This window comes from Apteryx rowi, unplaced genomic scaffold (assembly GCF_003343035.1).
Source record: "Apteryx rowi isolate R43461 unplaced genomic scaffold, aptRow1 scaffold_301, whole genome shotgun sequence".
NCBI lineage: Eukaryota > Metazoa > Chordata > Aves > Apterygiformes > Apterygidae > Apteryx > Apteryx rowi.
The window spans coordinates 537,442-558,659 of record NW_020449431.1 but is presented as its reverse complement, the minus strand read 5'-3'; the positions used below and the strand labels follow the sequence as shown (position 1 = coordinate 558,659).

The following is a 21,218-nucleotide window of genomic DNA, read 5'->3' as shown; positions in this document are numbered from 1 at the left end:
TAACAGAGTGTTTGATTACTAGAGCTACCTGAAAAGCTTCTGCTGAAATTTCTTTCAGCAGAAAATACCTTTCTATCATGACAGGCATTTTGTTAAAAAAAAAATCGATTTCCTTTGGAAAATGTAACAAACTTCTTTTCTCCACACTAGGACATTTATCTTTTGGCTGCCAAACATCCCGAAAATTATTTGGATGACCTCGAATAAGAAAACTTCCAAGAAAAATATTTTGTTGTTAATGCAGTTGGAGGAGGAAAGGATGAGACAGGATATTTTCCTAGTCAGTTTTATGACTACTCTGAATGAGACAGACATGAAAAGTAAGGGGAAAAGATGAGATTTCTGAAATCAAGGCAGAAGTTTCAGAAAAAAAGAAATGCTACCAAGACTGGAGAGACAACAGGAGTTTGGAGGGACTACCATTGCAGATTATGCAGTTAGAGACTTGAATCTAATTTGGTGATACTTCAACTTCTGCACAATGTTTCAGAAGCTGTTTTGAGAGAATGATGCACATTTCTATCCAAATCTTCAGTAAAAGCTTTCTCACTTTTCAACAGTTCCCTTTCACTCCCTTGCTGCACTCTTATTTTGCAATCATCTTTCTGAGTTTTCCTTACAATAAGCAACCTCTAGGATAAAAGATACTGATGGTGACGACTTTAACTTAAAAAACCTCATAATATAAGAAGAGAAATCTGTAAATGAAAAAGAAATGACCAGAAAAAGGCCAAATGTTATTTGTCCTTTGAACTACAGCTAGTTCCCTCCCAGCACTAAGTAGCAGATCTTGGAACAAAGAGAAGCACTTACACACAGAAACAATCAACCCAGTATTATCCCACATTTGTATTCACTGAATTGTTCCAATTTTCATTAGGTTATGCTATTTGCTAAATGGGATTTTAATGTGTTTAACAGTTTTTAGCATTAACAGTTACTCATTGAAGAAAGCTGCAGTGATTTTTTTCCTCCCATTCTGAAGCCGTAATTTCTATTCCTCGATGCCATTCTGCATTCAGTAAAATACATAATGCTGGCAGTAATGAGGCACCAGATCCTGGAGACACATGAACAATTTGAGATTCAGCATTAAGACCAAATATTTAAGCTGACTGTTACCGTCAGCAGGCAACCGTTGACTTCTAAAAACAAACAAGATGAAAAGGGAAGGGGACGTTTCAGGCAGTATCAACATAGTTTACTGTCTGCTATGCCAAGCATCTGAATCACATCAGCTACATGAAGTACTGACCCAATCATTGCTCATTTGTCTTGAAGCCAATTTTGCATATGGAAGAAAACCCTCTGCCTGTCCTTCCCTCTTCTCTCCTTGCCKCTGGTGTGATTCTATACATGGTTGCAAGCAAACATTGTCTTTAGCACCACTTCTATCACAACGTCCAGTGCCCATCTGAGTATCTACAGTATTTACCATCAGTGGTCACTCCGAATATTAAAACTAAACAAATACTGCTACTACAACTTTCCTTGTAGCACAAACAAAAAATATTAGGTTAAACAACACGATACAAGAGAGTTGTCTTTTTCCTGGCCTGTTGCTGTGCTTCTACCACAGATGTACTTAATTCCAACAGTTTGGAAGATCTGTCAAGTTAGAGCAGGATTTCCCAATTTAAAGCCAGAAGCTGTGAAATCACTTTCAGATTGATTGCTGTGTTTCTCTGTTGTCATTTTTTATCCTACTTGATCATCTAAATGAAAGCCCACTCATTTGAGGAAGCTTCCTAATTACCACAAAGCAGTAACAACATGCTAAGCTTAAAATGACCCTCAAAATGTTCTCAAAAACATGTTCAAATCTAACCCAGCATTACTGCATTAATGCTATTTAATAATTATTTGAAAGTGCTACTAATTTACTAATGTTTACGGTAGGTTAAGCAAACTAAGGGAGAAAAGGATGATCTTTAAGTTAATGCTCTTGGTAACTGGACACAACGCCATTAAATTCTCAGATCTCTTTCTACATGACTGCAGACAAGTCACTTAATCTTACAATACTTCCATCCTTGTCTCTTTTTGAACACAGATTGGAAATCCTTACACTTGTGGTGTCATTTTCACCATTTAAATGAACAGGTTGCTAAATACAGCAATCTCTGATTAGTTTGTTGCATAATTCTGCTGATGCTTTGAGGCAAAAATTGTCATTTATGAAGTATCTAATAACCCTGGAATACTTCTGTCTCGCTGCCAGATCCCTTTTCCTCTCTCAGAGGAATATTCATCTATCCACCATGAGTATCTTTTTAAAAGACAACAAAAAAAATCCTTGGGCTTAGTTCTATGCTATTTTTCTGGCAAAAATACCTTCCTTTGGAGCCCATCAACACTAGTCCTTAATCAGTGTGAAATATCACAAAGAATAACCTTTTCATTGGGTCTGGACATTTTCCCTGCAGTACTCCCAAACCTTGCAGTACTAAAGGGGCAGAATACTGACAGCAGAATTGTTTTGTATGATCTTAAAGAGAATGATCAGTACAGCTTTGTGCCTAATATGTTTTAGCATGAGTTAAAGAAAAAATAGTCAGAACTGAGGCATATACTGAACATCAGCAGTGTTCAGATCAACAGATCATGAGCTGGGCTGGATGACAGTAGATGCTGTTGCTGCTACATCATGTGACYGGCAAAATGTACTGTTTTGTGAAGATCTAACTCCACCCAGTAAATCCCACCCAGATGGGTGAAATTTTGATTCCTCCACTGAAATCAAGGATGAAAAATCCAATTCATTTCATTGTGATTAGAAATTCACACCCTGTCTTCTGCCACACTTTAACTGCAGCGAGCACGCTGATAGCACTCAGTAAAACATGTTTAGTGAAGGGCAAACTGTTTGCAGAGCCTTCTGGGTATAGGGATCACTGCAACACAGTAACCATTGCATTCTTCCCTGGTAAGAGAGATCATAGGGACGGCTAGAGATGTAGCTGTAATTTAAAACCATTTCTAGCAAACAAGGTACTCTTCAAAATTACTTCAGTCCTTCCCCCGACCCCATTTTAAATCACTGTCTTTAAGGGATCTACATTCCTAATTGTAACGTCACTCCAACTAGAAGATAGTTGCCACTAGTCTGCAAAGCATAAATTATTTTTCTGCCCTGGAGCTCTTATCAACAAATATCAACAAAAATTTCCAAAACATGTTTTTGGAAAGCTATTTATAACACACTTCTAAAATATTCTAAAAGCTGAGGATGAACCAGACTGCAGGACCTTGAGGCACCACCCTGGGCCAAATGGCTACAGCACAGTGCGTGATGCAGGAGGCAATATATAGTCTTCCAGACCTGCCACTGAGAAGTCTGCCACTTCTATACTTTGCACTTAAAGGGTGCAAAGTACAGCCCATGCCAGCTCTATGTGTATGTGCTGACCTGAGCTCTAGGCTGTAGACCAGAAGGGCTCTGATTCTTCCAATCCTCACTGTGGTCTCCAGCAGTACAGGCAAGACTCAGCCAGTAGGTGTTCAGAACCTCACTTTCTTCCCAAATTTGCCAATTTAGAGATCTAAAATACTATTGTCTGGTCCAGCGTTAATGTGGTACTGTATGTTCATTAAACAGAGAAAGCAATATATAAGCAGTATATCATCTCTTACTTGAACACGTCATCACTGCATTCAGTGATTTATAATATACATGAGAATTACAGTGTTCACAGAATAAATGTATTTATGGAACTGTCATTCATGCCTTAATAGTCCATGTGATTTCATTTTCTTACAAGGCTGCTTCTTATTGTTGCCTCTCCTCCCCCTGCCTAACCAAAATGAAAAAAAACAAAAAACCTGCCTGAAAGTTTAAATGAATGTTAAGGCTTTCATGATGATAAATTAAAGAATGTTTTTAAACTACATTAACTTCATTCTCTGTAGAAAGAAAACAGGTATTTTGAGAAGCTGCCTGTATAGAAAATCAACGTTTCCCACATTTACCTGTAGATGGCATTCATCCCATAGCTGTATGTAGCTCTTATGAGGATCCTTTTTACATTTGCAAAGATAGTCATGAACTCCCTCCTGCTGACTGGAACATCAGTGCCATATACAGAGAAAGATTCTGGTTTCAGTACAATTTCTTTAGTGTATTCTTCAGAAGGCTGCAGGTGAATCCCCTCTTCTGGAGTGCTGATTCTCAAGTTACCTCCCTGGAGAGAGGCACAAGAGACAATTAAATACGAAACAGGATAAACAAAAGCTGTATCATTTTAGCCACTAAGGGCACAGGATTTATTGAATAATATATTTTACATGAGCGATAAATATTAGCAATAACATTCATCTTCCACAACCCTGAAAGGAGTTTGCCTGATAAAGTCAAAAGCTAGTGCAAACAAAAGTGCAGGTTACACAAATAAAACCTAGTGTCATGGCTTTGCATGGGCATAAACAAATTCATACAACCATGAACTGCACAGAAACTCTGGAAAAGCATGTGGAACATGCCAACCAATGATTTTATTTCTTCATTCTTCCTGATCAACAGGAAGAGTATAGTTTTGCAAGCTACTGCAATATTGCCAGAGGCTCCTTCAGATACTTTTTCTGTTCTCTGAAGTATGACCACTTTCTGACGCTACAAATTAGCTGAAGGGACATGTACCATACTGTTTTGCATCCTCAGCCATCAGACTTCACATTAAACATATGAAGAGGTAGACAATTTTTCTTTTTGGTGGCTGAAAATACAATCACTTTACCTCTATGATGACATCAGATYGAACCATTCTTTGAGCTGTGTCATCTTGCTCTGTGAAGTCATAGGAGACTGTAAATTTCAGATGTCCTCCAGCAGCTGTTATCTGGGGAGAAAAAAGACAGAAAAGGGCAATTACATGACAGGGAACAGCCATTAGCCATTTTGGGGTATTTTTTGCCAGTGACAGTATTTCCAAACTTCTAGTTCTGCAAAACCAGATGCAGACACCTGGGGTTTACAGCCCTATGGACAATTCCCTTCTTGCTCAAGCATCTAGAAATGATGTGTGGTCATTTTATTTCTGTGCCTGTCAAAGGCACAGAAATAAAGTTAGGTTTTCAGTGCATTTCAGCTATATGGTTCTCATTGAGGCTGGACCTCTATATCAGTAACCTTAGCAACCTTTAAAAGAAAAGATCCAGCAAATTCAGTTTTGCTGATGGGTCAAACTACCAAAAAAACAAAAACAAAACCAAACCCTAGTGATGTTTGTCTCAGAATGAATTTTAACCTAAAATAGAAGAAAGTAAGACTTTTCTTCACACAGTCAAATAAATTTACTTAAAAAGAGTGCTCCAGTCTGTTCTCTCAGTTTGTTTCAGCTTCCAAAGTAAGATGTCAATAACCGGGCTATCTCAAGTCATGCTAATATATTTTACTTATGCTCTTTTAGCACCCAGAACCAGGGCACTGATAATAGCTTTCCCACAAAAAATTGGAAAATGTAGATCAGATTCAGGACAGCAAACAAAAACTGCAGACATGAATGACAGTTCATTGCAAAAACAGCGGGTTTTTTTATTGTTTGGAAACAATGTAAATAAATCAGAAGTTACATGAGCTACATTTTGTTCTTTAAATGCATCTGCCTCATATTTCAGTGCAAGGTAAGCCTCTTCTCAGAGGCTACTAAAATCCTTCTGCCCTTCGAGTACCTGCTGCTGAGCACAGAGCAAATTYGTGAGTATTCTATGAAGAGAACAATCTCATTATCCTCAAGGACATAATGTGCTGTCTCTTGTTCATCATACTAGAAGGTTTGCACACAGTAACAGAAAGCAGCAAAAGTCAACAACCTCATTATGCGTTACTTTATGATGTATCCAATGTAAGGAAAAACAAAGTCCCAGTATTTCAGGTATGGAAATCAACTAATATTGAATTATGCATAAAGGTATAAAAATCCATGGACTGCATCTGAGGCTGTACAGCTAACTGCTAGGTTGAAGTCAGAAAATTCATTACAATCCAAAGCTTGGATGTTTATCTACATAGTATCCAGACCTGCTAGGACCACACAACTATCTTCAGCCCTGACCATGACAACTTGAGAGGATTTTTTTTCCCTCAGACTAGACACACCTACTAAGCACTTTTTTTTCTTCTGCCTATGATCAAGGTTAAATATTGTTTTATAGCTCTGTCAGGACTGGAGAAAATTTAGATACTTGAAATGCTGTGAGAAGGACTAATAATTGCTTTTATCTTTAGATAAGCACTTTAAAAGAGCACCTTCTGCAGAATTTTACCATTTCTGTTTCAAGTTCAGGCTAACTACAAGGATTCAAGAAAGTAAAAATAATGGGAAAATGAGGATTTTCCAGTTTCAGGCAACCTATAAAAAATATGAACCAAAACAGGTTTTACTTTTTTCAAACTAGATAACCTTCACCTTAGTACAATTACTAATGAAAAATGTAACATGGGGAATTGATAGGTGAGAGAGAAAAATCATGAACAGGAAGGTATCAGGATTTATAACAGATACACATAGAAGACAAGTCAGCAATCCAAACTTTGGGCAAAACTTCTGATACAAATAGATGGGAGTTTAGAAAAACAACTGGGATGGATCAAGGACTTCCAAAATATGGCCCTCAGGAGACACTGAAGGAAAGGGGCTTGATTAGTCCAGAAAATAGAAAGCTAAGAGGGAATAGGAAAATAGTTAGCCAAAACAGAAAAGATAAAAAAATAAAAATTGATATATTTTTTCTTCTGTGGCAACTGCAGGAAAGACATGTAAAACATTCAGGTTGGGTATACAGAAAGCTTTCTAACTGTAAGGATGGTTAAAATAGTATCAAGCTACTTCAAAATGCTACTGGATTACTCCATTAAATATTTAACATATTTGACAGTAGTTCAGACAAATGTATGTCAGAGACAGTCCGGGTATAATGCTTAAAAGTTGGAATACTACTAAAAAGTCTCTTGAGGTCTCTGCTAGCCATAGCAGTCTGAGTTTCACAGCTGCAACTGGCAGAATCTGCATATCACATACAGGATCACACAGTAGAGTCAAGGTCCTAAAGTGGCACTTATCAGAGAGGGTATCTATTTGGTAGCTCAGAATATACACGCTTCCATGCTGTAAAGGTGCTTAAGAAAAAAAAAACAAAAACACTCATACAAAACAGAAAGTATTACTTCATTTTGCCATTGTTTATAAGTGCCCTTTCCTTCCTCTGTATATTTAAAATATAAGTTCAGTCACTGGCAAAGGAATTCAGAGGTCAATAAATGTGCTGCACAAACAAATATGTCTCATCTAGTGCAGAAAATACTTTGCACTGAATTTTGAACAAAAGGGCTCTGTGGAAGTTGTAGCACCTGCAAACCACTCCATTTTCATGGGCAGGAGGCTGTCACTCTGTGTCACCCAACAGGTCGGAGTTCTGCCTCAAGGACTGTCATCGGAGGCTGTATCAAGGCCAGAGAGAACACAGCATAAAAGCTTGTCTTGCCAGAGAAAAAGGCATGTATCACTGAGGCAAGAACAGCTGACTAAAAATGTCAAAGAAGATCCACAGAATTTCCTTTATCTCTCRCACCTGTTCTTAGATTGATACATGAAAAATTTCTTCCCAGCTCTAGAGGCGAAATCTGCCTTGTTTAAGGAAGGTCACAGACTCCTCAAGAAATACAAAAATAGGAAAGATATATCACAGCTATCTTAGTTATAATCCAGCAAGTTTTTGGTAGATAGTGGAATTCTTCGGTTGTTCACAGTTAATTGTACTTGTATTATTATTTTATATTCTGTTACAGGGTAGGGGTACAATTAGACAGCAAAGACGACTGTTTATGACATCCTGATGGTTGCATTCTGGGTCACACGAAACTCTCTGAAAGAGGACAGTTGGCTCCTTTCCTGCAAGCAAATGACCATCCTCAACAGGAACAAAGTTGGAGGAAAAGATGCAGCAGACTACTACCTTGTGTGAAAAATGCTTTAAGCCTGTCACACTAAAGCCACTTTTAAATCAGGCCAAGTGATAGTAAAACACAAACAAAGATATTTCCAACATCCAAAACAGACAAYGTTCCTACAAATATTTACAAAGCCACAGATGAGAAACACTTGCATCTTCTTATATGGAAACCAAATGCTAGAAGCCTCTCTCCTCTTCCCTGTATTTAGTCATCCTGCTGGCAATGCTTTTATGAGGCAAGCTGTCAGGATGTTTCACATTGATGTAATTAAGAGAACCTCTTTCCTACACCAGCTTTTATAGCCCATCTGATGCTTGAACCATCCAGCGATTCAAACTTTCCCTCTCCAACGCCTATTGTAACTCTGTAAAGTTTTAGCCCTTACCTCACTACATTAGAGACTGCCTCATTTCTGTTGAGCAATATCTGCCAAACGTCACTCAGAAGATCAGGTGCTATCTCCATTAAACAGGGTGCAGTTTACAAATCCTTATATAAGAAGTAAAACGCTCTTCTTTCAGCTACGAAGAGATGCAGTTTGTGCTTGAAGCATCTAAGCATAGTTGCCCATTTGTGAATTAGGTGATCATGCCCCTCTTGAGCAGAGGCCAAGGGAAATAAACAAGGGCATCTCGTATGGCACTAGGTTGCTACTTGTAGGCAACCAGAAGAAGTCCTTAGTATAGTCAAAGGAGTCTAGAGAATGGCTGGGCTGTGGTTCCTACATATTACCAACTTTTATGGTATAAAGAGCAAAGGTTTGACTTAGTGCAATCTCTGATGGTTCTAGTACCCTATGCCCATATTTTATACTAATTAGCAATAGAGCTGCTACAGTGCGCTTGAAAGATGTTGTCCTTCGAGACCTGCCAGCTTTCTTGAGCTCCTCTGCCCTTCAGAGCTGCCTCCCATAGAATCCTACCTACCAGTTCCCTGAATAAGCTGAAGTCTGCTCACCTGAAGTCCACCTGAAGTATTCTGCTACTCTCCTTCCTCACTTCCCTTAGGATGTTGAACACCACTATCTCATAGTCACTACAGCCAAGGCTGCCAGTGATTACTACATCCCCAACCAGTTTTTTCTTGTTAGTGAATAGTGGATCCAGCAAATATGAAGTACTGTGCAACATAATGCGTCAAGGATTTAATCAGTTAGGCATCCTTTTCAAACTTTAGGCCCAATACCAAAGGCTGAGAGATTGCAATGCTTCTTCTGAGAAACATTGTATTCTTATTTTTATTTTTGTGGGAGTAACCAAGAAAGGTCTGTAGTGAAGAGAACAATTAAATAAAAAGGATGTTTTTAACAAGATCCCTTCTATTTGGACAACTCAAGAGAGAGTAAGGGTCAGTACTACTAATCTGCAGTAGGCTTAAGTGTGTGAAGATTTGTGTGAATGGTGTCTGTTGTTTTGAGAATCTTTTTCCCTTTTAATGTTTTATGCTAGTCACTAATAAACATATTGTTTAAGGATGTCTATTATTAAATATACAGAAATTGCCACAGGTTTCTGAAAGGAAAAGACATAGGTACATAGTTGCACTTGCCCACAAGTAGATATTGCCCTGGAATCACATCATTCAAGCTAAAAGTAGAAAGTTATGCAAATTCCATCTTCAAACAGATTACAGCACTTGGGCTGACATTGGAGGAGAAGCACCAGGATCCCATAGAGGCAACAACATACCAGGAACAGGTAAAATAAGACATACTGAGTGTTATATTAAAAACATTAAAAAGCTTTAACATACAGTGAAACACCAATGGAAGATTTTCAAATCAATTCACTTGGTATTTATATTGAAAAGTAATTTGAAAAAACATAAAATATATTCCACAGCTGAACGAAGTATTACATGATACATGTATTATTGAAATAAAATTCATGTACCTTGCTCATATGTTTAATAGTAAAATCTGTATATCAGAATGGATTTAGCTCAAAGAGGCTTTGATATCTGGCCTAATCCAAGAGAACATGATACTTTCAAAAACAAAAATTAATTGACATATTAAATTAGATTTAGACCAAATGCTCACAACACCAGACTTTAGAAAAGGCACTAATGAATATTGAGAAGTTGAACAATCTTTTCCATCTTTACTGTTAGTGGTTCTATGAGAAATACAGTTGCTGACACTTCCTATTAGAGGGATAAGCATTGCAGAGAGTTAATATTTTTTATTAGACCAATATAGCTGTAAAAAGGTTACATGCTTTTGCATACACAATCCCTGCTTGTTACTACATTATTGTATAAGTATATAATTAGACTTATATCAAATGAACAAATACTACCAGAAAAAAACAAAAGGTTTACAAGCACGAGCAGGCAGAACATTTCAGGTGGAGAAAGCTAATACTCATACTAGCAAATACAAAACCAGGGAGGAGTCTTACAGCAAGCTGCTGATAATAACTATATGTTCTAACAAATAATGTGGCCTATTCCAGGAACCACCCCCAAAAAACAACAAAAGAAAACACATTTGTTTCCTGTTATGCCTGTGAACATTATTTCATTTGTCATGATTACAAGAAATGGCATAAAGGCTCACTCAGTCCTCCTGAGGCTCTATCCATACTCTTGCTGGCGATATCTACAAGATATAGTTCTTGAAGGTAATGAAATCATATTATATGCAGTTTAACATTCCCTGCTAGCCTTCTTGGATTTCCATGAAACAGAGCTGCAATAAAACGTAGAAGTTTATTTGGACTCTTTCACCTTCACAGACTCTCCAGGTACACATTGACTTTATGAGGCAGGTTTTAGCACATATAGAGATACCTGACACCAGTACATTAGCACCAAYTCTGTGAATGAAAACCCTTAAAAAAAAAAAAATTGCTCCCACTGTATTAGTGGCAGCCAATTTAGTCCATAATTGATTGGCACCTATGCAGTTCTGATATGATTTGACAAGGTGGTGCACAGACAATGTGCCATCTTAACTTAGATGGGTCTAASCGCATATGTGCTCTAGCCAGCCCGCTAAACACACAGAAGGGAGTGGACAAAGGACTGCTTTTCCTAACCTATTTTACTTATGTTTAAGGGAATATTCCATTGTTAACCCAGCTCTTGTCTGGATTATTTTTTTTTACTAACAAGTATCAGCTGTAAATTTATGATATTTAATTAGGCTTTGTTCATCCAGTCTTTTTGCTGGTTGCAGAGTGAGGGAAGGCGGTGACTAGAAAGGAATTCCAATAGCAGCATCACCAAGAAAATATCAAACTTTTTATTCATTTAATAATAGCTCTCAGTAAAGACTGCAAGTTTTAGTTCTATTCAAGATCCAATTAAAGATTGGATCCCCTCTCTTGAAGAGACTTGAATAGAACATATAAAGCTCTTCTGAGGCTTTATAGTAGTATTTCAGATAAAGCCAGGAGCAGAATAATCATGTTCTATTGAATGATAGTTATGGCTAGCTTTAAAAAAAAAAAGAAAAGGCCAGAGTTTTCTTCATAGGGAAGTTAAGTTTTTCCACTGAAAGAATGGGGTCTTTCCCCCAACTCTCTCTGAGGAGTCACTGGAACACCTATTACACTAAATATCCAGACCAGACTAGAATCCTACAGTTTTACCACTTAAGTACATTCAAAATTCTTCTATATTAATTGTATAAATTCAATGCTACATTTTAGTTAAATTCATTTATTCAGAATACTACTCCAGAAAAGTTAATGGAACAAGAAAGGWATAAGCTTACATACAATAGCCTGACTGCTATATCGCTTGGTTCAGCAGCTTTCCATCAGTGTTTTTCTACAACACCAAACCATTCAAATGAGCAACTGAGCATTTTAAACCATTCATCATCACCTTCAGTTTCTTGAAACAGATCACTCTGATCAGGAATTCACACTATAAGAAGATTTCCAAGACATTTCATTCTGGAAATCTATCAGGAATGTTATGGTACAGCCTCTTTGATTTTTAGCATTTCCTCTCCTGGTAGTATCTGAATGCAGAGTGCAGTCAAAGGATACACTTTTTCAAACTTCAAGAGGAGTTTTATTCAACACAGGCATTCAGTTGATCAGAATAAATTCTTGGATGTCTATGCTGTATGTTAAGAAAGCTAAAAGCAAAATAYAAAGCATACCAGCAAGAAAACATTTCTCTGCTCTACCTCAAAAGATCTTCATGGCAAATTGTGACAGAATTCCCTTGAAACTCATTGTGTAAGCCTTTTTTCCATAGTGCATGGGATAAAGGATCATCATCTACCATTCACAAGACATCTGAATATTTTACAGTTTCCCAGCAATGAAAATAAAAGAACCATCTAATCTGCTGCTTTTCTTTTTTTTCTTCTCCTAAGTGAAAGGTTTCTGATTAAGAGACAATAACATCTACCCACAGAGCAAGTACAACTGATAAGTACCAACCAAAACTCTGCTAAAATGTATTTCATATGTGCCTTGACCACGTCCCTTCAGCATATTTTGCATCAATATTTGAACAGTTGTGATCCCTTCTGGAGCACATATTAGTGCTTCAGCTATAACAAAGTCTTTTTGTATGCTGCATCTGATCACCAGGGAACAGAAAGAATTCCCTAGTGCCTACCAGAGAAATACCATGCTTTCAGGTTCAAATGCAACTGAAACTTTAGAGGAGAAAGAACATTAAAGGGGGAAGGCAGTATCTTCTAGCACCTACTTACTCATCCCTTGCAAGTATCCCTCTTGTTGCTAGAATACAACTAAATCAACTGTAATCAGACAGTTAATTGCTTTTTGATTTTTGGTCCTGCTGCTTTTTGTTTCTTGCTCCAGAAGAAGGACTGCGCAGCTTTTATAGAGCAGTTGATGATTCTTGCCACCCTGAGCACGACAATCTAATGCTTATTTCCAGGCCCTTCATATTTGAAATAGTTTGTCACATGTGATGTAGATCGATTAAAATCTTACACAACCTTATAAATTCAGTGCATCTGCTATAATAAGAAATATTTCAATGGAAAAGATTGAAGAATTCAATAAAAAGCTTATTATTTGAGGATGTTCTAAATTATACACATAAATCCAGCCCAGTCTCACTTTCATTGAGATACTGTATTAACATTACCATATCACAATCCCACTTTTCTTCTATTCTTAGATGAACTAGACTGCCTTATTTTGAAGCAAAGAAAAATTAGATGTCTGACTAAATTCAACAATTCATTGTGCTTACTACAGAGTATCAAAACATTCAATGAAGATATGGAATGTTGAAAAGGAAAAATGGAATATACCTCAGTTCCTAAGGAAGACAGGAACCGAAACACCACTTTACTCCTATGAACCTTATCTTGTCACTTCTACTTACATTGAATAGTGGCTCTTCCTGAAAGTAACACTGAAAAAAATTAATGGAACCAATGACTGATTTCAAAGTTTGTAAGATCAGATTGTAAGCTGTTTCTGGAAATGTGCTTCTGAATGTCGGCATGCACTGTATGAATTCTCCAATCTCTACCATCATTCCTAGCTGTCATTTCCTCTCACTGGAGAAGGGAAACAGGACAGCCTGGCCAACCATTCCCAGTTTCTCAAATCCACTTTGCTAATAATGAGCCTTAAAAATTTGAAGTATATGGTTACTTTGTATCTCTGCCTTCTCCTTTGCTCCATATATGACCTAAAGTCCTTTTGTGATTGTGCCTTCCCACCTATGACTCCCCAAGTAGCTGTAAGTAGATCAAGGCCTCAAAAATATTAAACTAGGTTATATATCCTTCCAGTAGTGATGTGGTAAGTATAATTCAGGCACAGTACTGTCCATGCCTATTACTGTGGTGGCAAGTAGGTCTCGGTCTTTGGAAGTCACGCAGTCTGGCAAAAATATGTCAGCAGCTGTGACACTGCAGCATGATATGCCAGGAACTTGTCACAAAGGGCTATTTTAAAAAAAATCCACTAAGTACTTCATCAAAATTACAAATATTATCTCTCCTGTCTGAATACAGTTAAACTGTAGAGAAAAAAAACAGCTATTACAAACTCACCAGCTGCTGACTAGATTTTTGCAACAGCTGCTCTGGCCTTAATAAGCACTAGTATAGCAGGGGCAGAGCAGCTGAAAGGTGTAGCCTTGGATATATATTCTGCTTTTTCTTTTACTGTGGGGAGGTTTAAGACTACTAGTGATATTGAAATCAATTTGATCAACTCTGAGATGCTATTCTAAATATCATATTCTGATCAAATAATTCTAAATAAAAACTATTAATTTTATGGTTGGTCTTCTAGCTGTCAACAACCTCATAACTGAAAGCAATTCTTAATTTTACTAATCAAAAGTTCATCTCCTCATTCCAGGGCTTATGATTCCAAATGGTCAAGTTATGATTATGGTAGACATTTCAATAAACACCTTCCTGTAATAATAAAATGAAATAGTAACAATAACATTTATGTCACTGTTCAATTACATGAAGACACAAGGATTGACTCTTAGCCTCTCATCTCTGGCTGTACTCTCTCATGAATATTTTAACAAGAACAAGAATTTGCATAATTTTGCAAAACTAAAGAAAGCTCATATTTCTATGGCAACAAAATCCCAGCATGCAAAGATTATTAAAAAAAATGCAAGAGTATAAAACAAGAGCAACCATCTTTTGGTTCAAGTCCAAATTAAAATAGTAAAAACATTTTTTTCCTCACCTTCCTACGGCATTTAGGGCTAATCGATATTTGCATACAATACTGTTGGCGATATCTCACTATATGRTGATCTTAAAATCAAAATCCATGAATACTTGTGACTGCTAAAAAAGCTTAAACAGTTTTGGAGATGCAGTGTAACTGGCAAAAATAAATGGTTAAATCCTACTTCTGTGTTAGTACCATTCACCAGATTAGACTTGATCTTAGACTTTCTTTTATTTCTGTATTTATAAAGCAGCAAGCAAAATAGCCCAGGAATGTTGTTTCCTGAACATTGCCACAATAGAAAATAACAAAACCTGTAAATTTTAGTCAGCTCACTTATCAAAACTGATTTTCATACCTCCTTCCACTTAACTGTTTTGCAGCATTACTATGGACAATATTGTACCACAATGATGGCTGCACAAGTAATTCAAAGCAATGCATGACATAGCACTTTGGGATCTTTTATGAAATGGAAACCTATCATAAATTTTCAAGCAGGAAAGAGCCATGTAACCACAGTATCTGTTTTGCAAAACTATTCTGGCAGAAAGGATATACTTTAATATATTTAATACATACTAATAATTTAATATATACTTTAATATTTTTAATATCCGTSAATGTTTTTATCTTTAAAAGTGGGAGATTTTGAACAAAACAGCATGTAAATACATCAATATTTTAAATAAAATTCTTTCTTCTCTAACAAAAAATGCAGGGATATACAAAGTTCAATTCTCTGCTCTTCAGAGGTGGCTTATCATTTGATATAATAAACATAACAATAGTACATTCTTACCTCGTATTTCACTGCATAGCATGGAGACCTCTAAGGATCATATATCAAAATAAAAGCAGTAAAAATAAACAGTTGAGTATTAAACAAAGATATAGCTCTGTATAAATATGTCTCTATATACTATAATTCACTGACACTAATCATAAAAGAAAAAAAGTCCCTTTGCATTTGGATTTCAGTTGGGGGAGGGGGGCATGGGGGGAAGGAGGAACCAAGCAGTGAATCAGAATTTTTGTGATTTGTCCTGAATATGCTCTATTTTCAGTCAGCATAATCCATGTTTTGAATTACTTTGCCTCTGGAGCCAATGCTTTCTCATGATTAATTTCACGGCCACTTTTCCTGGGCTGGTAAATTTTGCAGCCATCCTTCCACTAAACTTATTCATGACAAGCTAACATAGTTTTGAAAAATATCTGTGTCTTCTTTTAAAGCATAAACTTGTGTTAGATGCTAGTTAAAATGCATGCTAGTTAATATTAACTATATATATTTGTATTACAGAATAACTCTGCTGCTATCTACAGAACTAAGAAAAAACAAGTATCCTTCAAAATAGTCTTAAAGCAGAGGTCCTCTCTGAAAAACTCTGCAGGTAGAATTCATTTTTTTCTTAAAGGTCAAAGTATTTGTCTTTCTTATATACCATCTTCTATGAAGAAAGCTATGTTTATTCCTAGAAGGCTGTAGAAAGGGTAAGCAATCAAGCTAATGAAACTGGAGAGCAGAAAGGAAGAGAGAAGACAACTGAATTGATGCCTAAGCCTGAGGAAGGAGAAATGGCATAGCTTTAAGAGACCTCCATATGAGAATTTTTACTTTCAACTTCAATTTGCATTAATGGGAACTGACCACAAAAAATTTCTTGAGACACTGTGATGATAATCTAGCTCTATGAACTTTGTGGTATTAGCATTCAAATGTGTTATTTTTAGCATTATTTTGGTTATTTTTTTTATTTCTTTAAAAAAGGAAGAACATAACAAGTATCTGTTTTCCGTAAGTTATCCTGACCAGAAAAATAATTAAATTATATTATAGCTAGACAATACAGATTGCCACCTCTTTCCATTCATTCATACAGGTGCAGTATCTTCCATTCACAGGTTTAAAGCAATATGGATCAGGAAGATAATTTCTACCAGTTCTAGTTTATATACTGTGGATTCTATTGGGAAAAAGTGACTGTTATATTCATGAGTAGCCCTTGCTTTAAAGGCAAAATGATGAAGAAAATTTGCTTTGGATGAATTGATAACTATGTAGAAGAAGAGAAGCACACTGCTCACAGGTTAAATGTGCTGAAAGAATATTGTCACTCTTGCGCAGACATAAGCTCCATAAAAGTCATATACCTAGTTCAATGTGAGGGATTCATTATCAAAAACATAATTCCATGAGTTATGTTAACATAGAGAATGTTATTAATATAACACAGATTTTAATTCACACAGATGGAGAAATGTTCTGCTGAGATTAAGTGTACTCAGGTCTGTCATCTTAACACACACAATCATGTGGATATTTTACAAATATTCTTGTAGAAAGTACTATGTGGATTTAAGTGAGAGTCACATATTTCACAGAGAGCCTCCTATTTTCTTCACAAATTCACCTTACATATATTGTCAGAATTTTTTTTACTTTCGGTGACAGAGTATACCGCACAACAAATTGAGCGTGAAAAATATGTCATAACATTATCCTATATACACTCTATTTTAATCTTCTGAAAATATCATATGCAGCTAAGAAGTAATACAACCCTCATAGCTTAGATGAGAACAAACACATGAAGTCTAGTTTTCTAAAAATATATTGAATATGATCACTATGCATGCACAGGTTGGATCTAGAGTAGGAACCTACGCATGCAGCAATGAAAAATAAAAATGTGAAACATTTATTATTACTGAAAAAATATCTTCTGCATATCCGCATGAGATCTAATTCAACAATGTATCTTCTGTACCTTTCCAGAAGATATACATAACCTTACTAGCTATAACAGACCCCTTAACTTGCTTTTTCTGTGAATGCCAACAGTCTTCTTACTCCTTTAATTTTAGAAAGACTTTTTAAAAAGAAATTCCTTGCCTTACAGTAACATGTGCACTGTGTATATTATAGCTGGGACCTCTTCTTATAGGTGTGGATGCTCCTCACCTTTGTTGACTGGCAGCTTCCTTCTTGGCCAGCCCCAGCTTGTAAAGACATACTTCAAACTTTGCTTATTCTGAGCGCTAGCCTGTCATGAAAGCTGAAAAAAATCCACTAGAACCAGAGATGCATTTTAGGTAAAATCTCTAATACTGAGGAGAGTATATCTCACAAGGTAAATGTAGAAGGTGTAGCCCAGTAAACAGGATTTTTGCTAACACCAGTAAAGAGCCACAGGCTTTGCATTGACCTGAAAGTGCTAGGCCTTGGGGCTTCTTTGGGCTTGCCTTGGCCTGAGCCAGTTTTAGCTTGTGTTAACACCTGCCTAGTGGTCAAGTGACTATTGCCCAAACTGTTTAAGTTCTGTGACTACCATATACAGTAAAAGTCTGACAAACCTAGGTGGTCACTGCCTAACAAATTGCCCTTTATGTTAACTGAGACTGAGACTGAGAGAGGTTACTGTGCACCTTCCAAACTTTAGCTGGAGGCCAATGAGAAGGAAGAAGACCACATTAAGAAAACATAAAAATAAACCCAAGCACACCCAAAACCAAGGAGGAAGAAACCTTCCACCCTGAACATCTCACTCATCTCAGCAAAGATCTCAGGATGCTGACAACTCATTGTAATCCCTCTTTCCCCACTTCCTCTTGAGGAAGATGGAAACGTCGACCCTTAGGACCCAGAGATTATTTGGAAGGGTGAGACCAAAGAAAAAGGGTAGATATCAGTAAGCCTTCTCATATAAGAAGTTTAGCTGAATTATTAATGACGCTTTTCTGTATTAATTAGATTATTTGGACCTTCAGACTGTTAAAACACTAATGAAACTAACGATAAATCCTTAGCTCCATATATATGGTGTGTTCTTTTTCTCCCATAACAAGATTTTTCAGTGTAATCAGTATCCTGCAGTACATTTCTTGTGTGAACTCGATACCAACACTGGTGCTCATTTGCTACAGCAGATCGTGAACAACTCCCTTCTGAGTATGGCTATTGGATTATAACAAAACTGATACAGTCAAGTCTGTCAGTGCCAGAAAAAAAACAGCTATGATGCTGAAAGCCAAATGACTTTGGAATATGTTACTACTAGAAGAGTATGTAGCACTGGGAAATGTTATCAAACACATCTGTGATGGAGCTGCAATAACCGCCCCCAACAATCTACTTGAATATTTAACTTTTATTGGTAAAAAGTTTCCTAATGTATAACCTTTACCTTTGCGGCCATTATTTCAGCCCACTCTTTCTTGTCCTATTCATCATGGACATGACAAAAAGATTATTCCTTTCTTCCATGTAGCTACATTTTACTTACTTTGAGATGCCCACCTCAGTCCTTATTCATTTTACTTCTGTATGTTTGTCATTAAAGAAACCCAGTTCTTTCTGCTTTTCCTTAAGTCTTGCTCTCCTCTGGGCTATCTCCAATTAAAACCAGAGTCCCAGACATATTAATATCCTTTGATGAAGACCAAAGATCCTTTATACTGTTGGAACTGCAAAAGTCTTTTGTAGAGACAAAATGGTTAGATGTAGAATGTTAAAAACACTTTTGACATAGCAACAGTGTCACTTAAAAGAAGAGGAGTGTGTGTGTGCACGTGTGTGTGCTTATGGATATGAAGAACATACCCATGTTCAAGATACCCTCCACAGAGAAGATATGTAGACCTTAAAACAGGGTGATTCAGGATCTCTCAGAAAATATTCTTCTTGATATCAGTAAAAGCTCATACACTAATACCCTAAATACGAGAGCTCCCTATTCTAATGTCATGATAAGCATACTTAACACATAACAGCCATAACACTCAAAAAATGAATTTATAAAAGCATACAAAATTGGTTTGAGTAAAGTAAGCTATCCATTTCTCTCAATGTAAGTTTAGTTTCTAGAAACTGCTTGATTCATGTTTCCTTATTTATATCCTTGGAGGATGGGGAACGACAATACCTACAGGCACAGCAGACCAGAAGAAGAAAGTTAAAATCATTCTGAGTTTTGGTGCTATGAGCAACTGTTTGAAGAATAACTGTAGATAGTTAAGGTTATACAATTTTGCAGTCTAAAAAAGGAATGTCTCAGTATGGAATTTCATCACATACTCCAGGATATTTAAAGATAAAGAACAGTGTATGAATCTTGAACCTAGTACAATCTAGGAACCCTTATTGTTCATTATGATTCACTCTCTTTCAATAGATTTTGAAAAAAACATCCTTAATTTCCACAGACAGGTTGGGAAACCACACCTTAATTTTACATTTTTGCCAGGATATCAACTTTAACTACACTTCAATGGTTTTTGAATTCTTGTGTAACAATTAGCTATAAATCTCAAAATAAGTCAACATTCTTGTATATAGTTCTCATATAATATATAAATACAAGGTCCTCTGAGTTTGATTAATTTGATGTATATACTACCTACATAAATTTCCTTTAATTAAATATGTTCCTTCATTCCTTATTTCTGTTGGCAATGTGTGTTTTCTGCTCACTTCCAGTGTAAGCCAGGGTGCTAGGTCCTAATAAAACACATCTTGACTAACAACGTAAATTTTCTGCTTCAATCTCAAACTCTTTAATATTTAGCAGGGTTTCACGGTGCCTTAGATTTAATGCAAATGGTGCAGTCTGAAGCAACAATTAACTTTATAGCCAGAAGATAAAATGGGGATAAAAGAGCTATTACTTCACAATAGCATTAAGAGAAAAAAATGATTAGAAATGTTGAGCTTAACTTAGCCCTGTTTAAAAGTGTATGTTACATGAGGACTGTGGCCTACATGAAGTTACTCAAGTTTCTAGACACAGTAAGAACACACTGTAATCTCTTTCATAAATGCTAGTCTATATTTAAATAATACTCATGTATGAAGCTAATCACTCATAATAAAGGAGTGATTTTACTTGCCACAGAATCTATCTAGAGGTTGAGAGTCATTGTTTTGACCCAAGTAATAAGTGATGTGTTCCATGGCCTCCGCACTTCACTTCGTCATAGAATAAATTCCCTCCCCACTGTTGACAGTTAAATTTTCGATCAACCATTCTTTGAAATTTAGAATGGTCAGAAATTTCTGGTATTTGAGCCAACACTATGTTTCAGTCCTCCACAGATATGATCTCCATTTTATTCATGTCTGAATTTTTTTTCTTCACCTCTCTTCCTGCCTTCCCCCTAACTGTACTGGACCACTCATTATTATATCACGACCACTTACATTAAGTGCCAATTACAGTTCAAGAATTTAAGTAAACCATTTTTTAATCTAATGCTGCGGATTCTCTAATCCACTTAATACTGGATTCTCTTACGTCAGATTGGAACAGAGCTAGTCTCTAGTTCAGGAAATCTGTGCAAATTGCTGCATCCTGGGTTGCTGTGCGAGAGAGCATCAACGTGTGCTTGCTTGCTTATACTATTCCATGGGCATCCACTACTGAATGCTGTTGGGGACCACTTCCTAGGCTAGACAGACCCTTCACTGACTTAACTACAGCTGCTCTTACTTTCTCACGGATGTTTTAGAACCATCTCCTGCTGACAGAAACTGCTGTACTGCCATGAGCTTAGTTAATTTCTGAAAATTTCTGCAAACAGGGGATCTGTCTTTTCCTATACAATTAAATGCC

General features: G+C 36.6%; 1 protein-coding gene across 1 annotated transcript in view; it reads right to left on the bottom strand.

The window, feature by feature from the left end:
• The window catches only part of LAMA2 (laminin subunit alpha 2), a 288,465-nt gene that overhangs the window by 171,427 nt on the left and 95,820 nt on the right, over positions 1 to 21,218 (bottom strand). The window contains exons 12-13 of the mRNA XM_026070008.1: positions 4,734 to 4,835; positions 3,970 to 4,181 (exon numbers count right to left, since the gene is read on the bottom strand). Coding sequence (XP_025925793.1) covers positions 3,970 to 4,181; positions 4,734 to 4,835 — 314 coding nt within the window. The remainder of the gene's footprint in view (positions 1 to 3,969; positions 4,182 to 4,733; positions 4,836 to 21,218) is intronic.